Genomic DNA, 10,139 nt, shown 5'->3' on the forward strand with positions numbered 1-10,139 from the left:
GTACACTTCCGTTCGTATTGATGAAATTAGAAAAAGACTATGTGCCCTTCTAATGATTTTTACACCCCCTCGAGTTTTTAATTTGCTATTTCAGATGTTAACAAGTTTTATTATCATACTTAACCCGAAGAAAGAAACATCAGGTTATGTTAGTTATTAATATATTAGATACATTTTCCGATAGCCTAGAAATTCTGGCCTTTGGTGTGAGTTTTTCTAAAATACGCATGGTCTTCTCTCTTTTATAGTTTTCCAATTAGTACTTAATATACGCGGCTAAAAAAACGCATGCTAACATATGCTAGTCTTTTTATACGGGATTATCAAATTTAAAAATACATGTTATATAGTAAATACTAAGTATGATTTATTTAAGTAAATATTTAAATAATTTAGTACAAAATAATATTGCAAATTCTTTTGTGAATGTTTCAATATCTCTTACTCACGCAAACCTATGATTATGGTTAATGAAAATTTTTATTAGTTAAATGTAATAATGTTTATATTTATTTTAATTTGATGAGGTGCAATTATGTAATTAGTTGCATCTCACTAATATTACCTTGTAGATGATATTTGTTGTGTATATAAAAATCAAACTAACACAAACTTCAACTAACATTAATACAAGTCAAATGAATTTTTCTTCGTCTAAAATACTAAAATATTAAGAAACGCTAAATAAGTAAAACAAAATGGCAATGTTTATATAGTATTCACTATTTTGGAGAAAATTCTCTGACAATCTAAATCACATAAGAAACATTGATAATAATTTTTTTTAAAAAAAAAGTCATTCTTTTGTCTTGAGCATTAAAAAAAAAATTGTGATAATTTTCTAAATTTTTGAAAAAGATACTTAGAAGCATATATCTACATCACAAGAGAAATTGTTAGCAAAAACAAATAAATTTAGACTATATCATGTTAACTTTCATATATTGGGACATCACCTACTAATGTATATATTAAGAAAAAAAATAACTTTCATCAAAATTATTTTCCTAAGTACTTGAGGTTATATAATATACCCTCTTGGGATAGAACGATTTATTTCATTAAAATAGTTGTACCTCATATTTCGGTAAATTTTTAACTCACTTAACAACAATAAATCACACAAAATTATTGAAATACAAGAATACGAAGACTGGAAGATTAAAAATAATATTGAAAAGTTGACTTAAGAAAACATTAAATAAGGGTAAACGGGTAAAATTACTTAATTTCTTAATTTAGTGAAATCTAAAAGGCGGCTTATAAAAAAGAACGGAGGGGGTATAATGTATGCATTGATTTTATGAAATGACAAGTATTATGAATCAACTATTCATAGTAAATATGACATTTAAAAATGAACGAAGGAAGTAATTAATGCGCACGGGAATCAAAATGATAATAATTAAATAAAAATGTTTTAATAGAATATATTTATTTTTATAAACTTTTATTCTAAAATTTATTTATTAAGAAATCTTTTTCATGATTCGCTTAAGCTGGGAACTTTCGAAAATAAACTCTTTTTAGGTTTAAAAATGTGTTAAATGTGTAAAATTTGTTATGTTATTTATTGTATATAACTTTAATTTTTTTAATTTGATGTGGATTCTGGGCCTCTATTTTCGTACAGTATGCTAAGTTCACTTAGCCCAATCCAATTTATTTTGTTTTCATTTTCCATCTGTAAATTTACTTGGATAAAATTAATTATAACATCACAAAATGAATTTTACGATGACTATTTTTCTAAAAGCGAACTACGGATGAATATAAAGCTACTCACAAGAAATCGAAATACAATTCGAAATACAACTCTATTTAATAACGTGATAGTTATATATATATTTTTAAAAATATTTTTTACAAAAGTAATCGTAATTGTACAGATATTTAAATGTTATTTTAGATCGTAAACTTAAAAAGAAAATATTTTTTTGATTAATTTCAATATATTCATAAAAAAATAATCTAGTAAATATTCTTTATTTTTAAAAAATGAGAGTAATTTTTTTTAAAGCACGTCTTAAATTAATAACATATCGATCGATTTGATTAGTGCCACGTGGCAATTTTAGCACCTCGTATTTTGATTCAATTATTGGAGTTTGGTATGAGAAAAAGTAATGGTTATGTAGAAAGTGCAAAGTTGTCTCCATGATTATTCACATGCCAAAAATAAGTTGAATTCAAGTGGAATCCATAAATATTTGTTCGTTCAATTTTAATATTTTTTTAGAGTTGAAATTATGAGAATCGTGTTAAATATCGTTAAGAGTGATCACTGAGTTTAAATGTGGAATATTTTTAATTTATAAAAGAGTGATAATATTTATATATATTTTTTTTTTTTTTCATATTCTATTTAGTAGATTTCTCTGAGTATTTTATTGTCATCTGTATTTCCAAAACAATTATGTGTTAAGAAAAGGCAAAAATAAAATAAAATAAAATAAAAATGATGAAAAAGGAAAAAAATTAAAGAAGATAACTGGTCAGCAGCCAATTCAAATCTGCAGATTCAACTAAATTATGTCATTCCAGATGTCATTCTACAATCATTTGAGTATTTATAAAAATATCAATACAAAATCATACTAAAAAAAAATAATAAAAAGCTTACTATAATTAATAATAAAAATAAAATAGTAGACTCCAGAGTTTTCAACTACTTTGAAATCTAATATATTTTTAAAATTGTGCTCATTAACTAATCAATAAATATAATGTGTAGTTTATTATAAATCATCTCTTATTTATGGGAAATGCTTTTATTGAAGTGAAATTTGTTTAAGAGTGGATGGTTATTAATTTTAATTTTAAATTTTAAAAATAATCTTTTAGTTTTTGAATAACATTTATTTTGGAACAAGAAAGTTAGAGCTAAGTTCTACGTAGTAGTTATGTCAATATAAAGTCCTTAATTAGATGGCTAAATGACTAAATTTGTCTAACATCACGTGATCACCCAACCAATAATTATCAATTATTAATTTGTGTCGAAATGAAAAAGTTTTTGACAAAATTCATTTTTTTATCAAATACTTCCCACTATTTCCACTTAATTATCAACCAAGGTTTCTGACTTGAAAGAAAAATAGTTATACTTAATATTTTTCATAGCACATTTTATTAATTTTTCATGATTAATGACAAGATTGAGATGATTAATTCTCTTCATCCTAGTCTGTCTCGTTTTTAATTTTCATGCTTTTTAAAAAAAATCAAATTATAAGAATTTTTACATTTCTTGAAATATTTTTTCATCATATTCATATGAAAAATATAATTTATAATACTTTTTATATTTTTTTTGAATATTTAAGTTTTTTAATTTAAAATATTAAATTAATATATAATTTAATTTAATTTTAAAAATTAATTAAATTAATTTTCTAAAATGTAATATAACAAATAAAAGTGAACACGCCGTATTATGGATTAGGCGTGCATGAACTAGAAATAAGAAAGAAAAGAAAAGGCTGAAATTTGTCGAGTTAGTTAGTTTGGACTTCAATATGCTAATTAAATACTTATGTCGTCTTGTTTAATTAACTTTCGATAATTGATGATGTTTCTTAAAGGTTCTTGTACATTCCATAATTAAATACAGTATTTTATAATTCTCCTTTCGTTTTATTTTATATTTTTTCTCTTATATAAATAGTTGTTTATAATACTTGTCATTTCAAAATCAATATATAAATTATTATATTATTTTCTTTTCGAGAAAATTATATGAAATAATAAACTATTTAATTCAAATTAAATGATATAACCATATTTTATTTTATTTGTAATTTGCAGTAAACATCTCCTTTTTTTGCTAAATGGTTCGATATACAATTAGTCATGTTCGATAACAATTACCTATTTGGTATATCAGTGTATAAAATTTGTTTGTGTTTACATAAAGCGAGAAAAATTGTATATACTAATATGAATATATATATTTTCGTCGTATACATTTATAATTATATAAATACAAATCTTATTATACGAATTACAATATATAAATAAATTTATACAAAACTGAATAATTTGTATAAAATTCTAGCGAATTATACAAATTAAAAGCTACATAACAAATATAAAATTTACTATGAAGCATAATTATTCGAACTATAACCATAATAAATAAATATAATTTTTATGTTTGAAGTGAATTCCATAAATAAAACGTAAACCCTTTATCAAATAAACCACCGATTGACATATAATCAAACATTTTCTTGCATTATCTTCAACTCAGGGATCACTACCGTTCTTATTCCATAGATAAAGCGTGGAGAGAGTATTATTTTTCGATTCTTAAATGTTAAAATATAGAGAAAAGATTCAAATATGTCATTGAATTTTTAGAAAAGATTTGTTTATGTTATCTTAAAAGTTGGGTTCATTTATGTCATTATTTTTTTAACAGTGATTTTGCAAAATCATTTTTGACACGTGACCAATTATAATTCGGCCACGTCATCAATTTTATTTTAAAAAATCAATTTTATTCATAATTTTGATTTTTTATTAAAAAAGTTAATTCATTTTTTTTTTTGCAGAATTTTGATTTTTTTTATCAAAAAAATTGATGACGTGGCCAAATTACAATTGACCACATGTCAAAAATGATTTTGTAAAAATCAGTGTTAAAAAATAATGGCATGAATGAGCATTTTTTTAACAATAATGACATAAATAAGCCAAACTTTTAAGTATGACATAAATTAACCTTTTTTAAAAATTCAATAGCATATTTAAATTTTTTCCCTAAAATAAAATTGTTTATATTCTTAATTATTAGTATTATAATTAATATTAGTCCAAGTTTCTTTTTGATTCTCTATAAAGATTCTACTAAATTGGGGAATATTTAGTACATTAATTGGAATCTTCACAGCTAAGCCTATGACCACAACTTTAGAAAAAAGTTTTCAATTAAGATTATTCTAATTTTGAAAAAAGGAGTCGAAATCTAATTGGAATTTTTCTTCTTCTAAATAAAATCCAAACAGCTAAAAAAAGGGAAATAAATAAATAAAACAAACAAGTTGCAGCAGCCAATTTGGATTTACATTCAACAAAATTACATTGTCATTTAAGAGTCAGCACCCATACAACAATATTATCATTATATTACCTCACTATTAAATTAAAAATATTTTCTTTTACTTAATCTTTTTATTTAACAACAAAGTTAGAATTTTTTTCTTTTTTATATTACCCCTAATATTAAATAAATATACAAAAAACTTCAAAATATCATTAATTTTGATTAAAAAAAAATATTTCCTCCTTTTTTGTACGTTGTCTTGTTGTTAGGGAGGTATTAATTCTTTTTATTTTTCTTCCAATTAGGTAAAGTTTGAGTCCAACACGGACCATATAATATATATTTATTATTAGATAATTGTAATAATAAATAAAATAATAATTAGTATATACTTACTAATATGTGATTAGACATTATTAGTATTAGAGATTATTACAACAGATATAATAATAATAACCAGCCACCACTCATATTATTTTGCTACTATATAAGAAAATCCAATACAATTGGAATTTCTATTCCTTTCTTCTTCTTCTTCTTCTTCATTTTTCTTCCTATAATATTTTTGAACTTTATTTTTTTTCTTTATCGTTGTATTTATCGATTTATGTTAGAAGAAAAAATTCAGATTAAAAAAAATAATTCCAGGTTCGTTTTCTTATCTCTCTTGATGATTTTATTTTTCTTTTTAGTCTGAGGTGATTTGGAATTTATATAAGATGCATAAATTAATATTATTCTTGTTGCGTTCATTAGAATTCTTTGTTTTTCATTTCTTATTATGAAAAATGAAGATGGCTAGAATATTAATATATATATATATATAAGAACGAGAGCAGATTTTTTAAAATTGTAAAAAAGTTGATTTTTTTAATTGTAAAAATGGGAATGTGTTGGTGTTTCTAACGGTAATTTATTGTATTTACTAATATTTTATTTTGTAGGTTTGATATGAACAATGAAGAATTTTTGTAAGCTTAAACGTTACGTTTTCCTGACATTTTTAGGTTAACACAAATAATACTGTTTGGATAAGTTTAATCTTTTTGGAAATAGGTGTTTGGCTAAGCTAAACTTTTGAGAATTCACAAAAGCTAAAAATAAAAAATAAAAAAAATTGTTAAATAACTCAGTTTCCTTTTAAGTCTGCTTAGAAAAGAACGAGTCATTTTTTTTTTAATAATATTTTTAACTTTAACTTTTCACGTGACACGTTTAAAGTCATAAGATACATTTTAACATAATTTTAATTTAGAACCACAAGTTTTCTTTTCTTAAACTCTCTTTTAAGTCAAACTATATCATTTTTTTTAAAAACGGAAAAAGTACCTGTTCTTTCGACTGTTTGGCTTTATGATAAATATTTATCCCAAAAACTCATAGTATTTTTTTTTATATACGTAATATAATCTAATAAAACCTAATTTTCTCATGATTGGATAGGCTTAAAGTATCATGAGCAACGCCATTGCTGAGGTAAAGAACAGAATTGCTATTAATAGAAGTGTATCACATGCACCTTTAGTCGTTTTCTCTCCCTCTCTCTATATTTTTTTTACAGACATGTTTCTATTGCTGATACATTTGAACTTATTAACTTGACTAAGAATAACGGCAGAAAAAACGTAAACTTAGAAGTATTCAAATTTAATTTTTCATCGAAGCGATTTGCAGCGAAAAATCGATTTGAAACGAAATTTTAATAGTGACTATGTGAAAACACGAGTCCATGTCATGTCAAGGAAATGTTGTTTCCTTGTTCTTTCCTATGCTTACCTAAGCAAATGTCATGCTCATAGGCCCATGCAATAATAACAACCAAAATGTACACACACATTATTCCTATTCCTAGCTCGAGAAGGTAGAAATCGTTTCAAAATAAACAATAAAAAGGAGAAAATATCATAAACAACTTACACATTAAATTTTTGCTTATTATGCACACATTAAATTTTTGCTTATTCATTTTGTTTGTTTGTTTATTGAGGTTTAAGTACATTTACAGTACGAATTTATTTTTTTATTTTTTTGGTTTGGTGCTTGCAGGATATAGACAGAGACAATTTATTAAAAAAAAAAAGAAAGACATTTTTGAAACTTCCTATTTTAGACGTTACAACTAGCAAATAACATACATTTTTTTATCAACAAAATTTTGCAAAAAGAAAAAAAAGAAAAAAATGGGGTTTATGACATTATTAGAAGTGGCATCAATGCCAATATTGCAAGTGCTAATAGTAAGTGGTTTAGGAGCTGTAATGGCCACTGATTATCTTAAGCTACTTCCTGCTGATGCCCGCAAATACCTTAACAGAGTAAGTAATCTTCCTAATTTAGCCATTTTTATTTTATTTCTCGACTCGAGTTTAACTTTTATACATTCACATATCTCTCCAGATAGTTTTTGTGATATTTACACCGGCCTTGATGTTTGCGAGTTTGGCAGAGTCTGTCACCTTTCAAGATATCATCACATGGTACATTTATCGCTCAATCAAACAGTATTACATAAATTGAGACGTAAACAGTATTTGATTATTGTCTATACAGGTGGTTTATGCCAGTTAATGTTGGATTAACATTTCTATTTGGAGGGATTCTTGGATGGATAGCTATGAAAATATTGAAACCAAAGCCACATCTTGAGGGACTCATTATTGCTACATGCTCATCAGGTAACAGTTTAATGGGGCGGAGCTAGAGTTTTTAGTTACATATTCACAAAAAAAAACACAATACTGTTTAATACAGTAACTCAAAATTCTGGATCTGTCTCTGCTCTAAACATAATTTTTTGCCAAATAGGAAACTTGGGAAATCTTCTTTTGATTGTCATTCCTGCAATTTGCAAAGAAGATGGAAGTCCATTTGGTGATCATAAAACTTGTGCTTCTGTTGGCCTTTCGTATGCATCTTTCTCAATGGCAGTAAGTTTTTAATTAAAACATCACATTCTCCCCCTGAAGTTATGTTCATAAACTTCCAATTATCAACACAAAATTTTCGCGATTTTGTAGCTTGGAGGTTTCTACATTTGGACATTCACTTATCAGCTAATAAGAAATTCATCCTTGAAATTCAAATCACTAAAACCAGCAGAGGAAAACGAAGCGTTTAAGGGACCAAATGTGGACTCAGAGACAAATGAAAAGTCTTGCCTTCTTGACAACAATTCTCAAGATCAACTTCCTATTAGTACCACAAAAACAACTGAAAATCAAACAGTAGAAGTATCATCATGGCGAAAAATAGTAGGTGTGGTACACACTTTCTTAGAAGAAATAACAGCACCTCCAACTCTTGGAGCTGTAAGTATTACTTATTTCTGGTTTCACTTGTAGTTTTTTGAATGGATGTAATTACATGTTATTCTTAAGTAATTCCGATTTTTTTTTTCTGTTTTTGAATGATATTTCAGATTGTAGGATTCCTGTTTGGTTCAGTTACATGGCTGAAAAACCTGGTGATTGGGGATGCTGCTCCTCTTAGAGTTATTCAAGACTCTGTTAAGTTACTTGGGTATGTGTTACTCGTTAAATACAGTAGAGCCGTTAATATAAGTTAGGTCTTGCTTAATCAGGAATTTAATAGGACTGAACTAAGATTTTTGAAGTCTATTTAAGAAAAAAGTTTTTTAGCTCGACCTGAATAAGTTTGCTGATTTGTGGGGCTTGAGAAATATTGATAGGGCAAACTCGTGGGCCAATAAAAATTTATTGAAAATATAATATAATATTAAAATTTAAAAATAAAGAGAGTCCTAACTCAAAACAATTAGATTAATAAATCTATTTAGATATTTATAGTTTTACTTGAAAAAAACTTAATAAATATAATTTTATTTGTGAATTTGATTAACAAGTAGTAACATTAATATCATATAATATTGTTCTGTTGATATTTATGATAATTCATTTAAATTATAATTTAATATAATAATTATAAAAAATATATAGAATTTTTAAAAAAATGGGCTGGCCCGGCAAGCCTGTAGTCCACGTACTTGTGGGGTTGGTCCGATCGTTTTTTGGCCCACACAAAAAATGAGCTAACTCGCCCTGACTCGTAAAATATCAAAATTTGTATGGATTAACCTGGATGGAGTAAGCTAGCTCATTTTGACAGCTCTAGGCGATCAACTAAAAGGTTTACATGTTGTTTTCTTACATATCAGGGATGGAACCATTCCATGCATCACTCTTATACTTGGAGGCAACCTCACACAAGGTAAGTACCGCAAATCTAAAACGATTTCCATAACAATGTTATATGTACACGTATATATACTCATTCTGAACTCACTGACTCCGACAGGATTGAGGAAGGCAGAAGTAAAACCATCAACTATAATAGCAGTTGTTTGCGTACGATTCATCTTAAGTCCATTGATAGGGATTGTAATTGTTAAAACAGCAGCCAACTTAGGGTTCCTTCCAGCAGATCCTCTGTATCATTTCGTGCTAATGCTTCAGTACACAGTCCCACCAGCTATGAATATCAGTAAGTTATATAACAATTTCATATATATATATATGTGTATCAACTTGAGATGCTGATGTTTATGAACATGGATGATGAAATGAAATGCAGGTACAATGACACAATTAGTTGATGTAGCACAAGAAGAGTGTTCTGTTCTAATCATGTGGACTTATTTGGTAGCAGCATTAGCACTCACCATTTGGTCCACTATATTCATGTGGATCTTATCATGATAAATATAATTAATAATAATGTACTCTATACAACAAATCTTAGATACTGAAACCACTATTTTTTTAAAAAAATTTTAAAGCCAAAATTCTTTTATGATTGTGCTTGTAAACTGTTCTACATTTATTTATGAAAATATGGAATCATCATTTCTCATTTGGGGTATATAGAACTGAATTGAAAATCAAATTAAATTACAAATCGAGTCAAAACAAAAAAAAAGAAAAATTAAAATCTGAATAATGGTTTGGTATTGGAAAAGAAATTCAGACTTAATTTGGATTGATTTGATTGTAACTAAAAGCAAATCAAATTCGAGACTAAATCAACCCGACATTATATATATATATATATATATATATATATATATATATATAAT

At 25.9% G+C, this 10,139-nt stretch overlaps 1 protein-coding gene across 4 annotated transcripts; it reads left to right on the forward strand.

Annotated features, from left to right (window-relative positions):
* Nucleotides 1-5,558: 5,558 nt before the first annotated feature.
* On the forward strand, nucleotides 5,559-9,859 carry LOC107010281 (protein PIN-LIKES 7-like). Of its 4 annotated transcripts, XM_027914604.1 has the most exons (11): nucleotides 5,590-5,695; nucleotides 6,491-6,523; nucleotides 7,094-7,362; nucleotides 7,445-7,524; nucleotides 7,598-7,722; nucleotides 7,853-7,974; nucleotides 8,065-8,355; nucleotides 8,466-8,566; nucleotides 9,222-9,274; nucleotides 9,362-9,547; nucleotides 9,638-9,859. In XM_027914604.1, exons 3-11 carry the CDS (start codon nucleotides 7,228-7,230, stop codon nucleotides 9,760-9,762), a joined length of 1,218 nt encoding a protein of 405 aa, XP_027770405.1. In that variant the 5' UTR covers nucleotides 5,590-5,695; nucleotides 6,491-6,523; nucleotides 7,094-7,227; the 3' UTR covers nucleotides 9,763-9,859. The 4 variants fall into 4 exon arrangements, with proteins under 4 accessions (XP_015065021.1, XP_027770406.1, XP_027770405.1 ...); XM_015209535.2 differs by lacking the exon at nucleotides 6,491-6,523 and having other exon boundaries at nucleotides 5,559-5,695; XM_027914605.1 differs by lacking the exon at nucleotides 7,094-7,362 and having other exon boundaries at nucleotides 5,576-5,695.
* The last annotated feature ends 280 nt before the right edge of the window (nucleotides 9,860-10,139 follow it).

Source organism: Solanum pennellii, chromosome 2, assembly GCF_001406875.1.
Source record: "Solanum pennellii chromosome 2, SPENNV200".
NCBI classification, from domain to species: Eukaryota; Viridiplantae; Streptophyta; class Magnoliopsida; order Solanales; family Solanaceae; genus Solanum; species Solanum pennellii.

Excerpts from the sequence above, each read along its gene's own strand:
- LOC107010281 (XM_015209535.2), top strand. The coding sequence starts at position 7,228 with ATGGGGTTTATGACATTATTAGAAGTGGCATCAATGCCAATATTGCAA. Across the intron at positions 7,363-7,444 it reads CCCGCAAATACCTTAACAGA|ATAGTTTTTGTGATATTTAC; the intron begins GTAAGTAATCTT and ends ATATCTCTCCAG. Across the intron at positions 8,567-9,221 it reads GACTCTGTTAAGTTACTTGG|GGATGGAACCATTCCATGCA; the intron begins GTATGTGTTACT and ends CTTACATATCAG.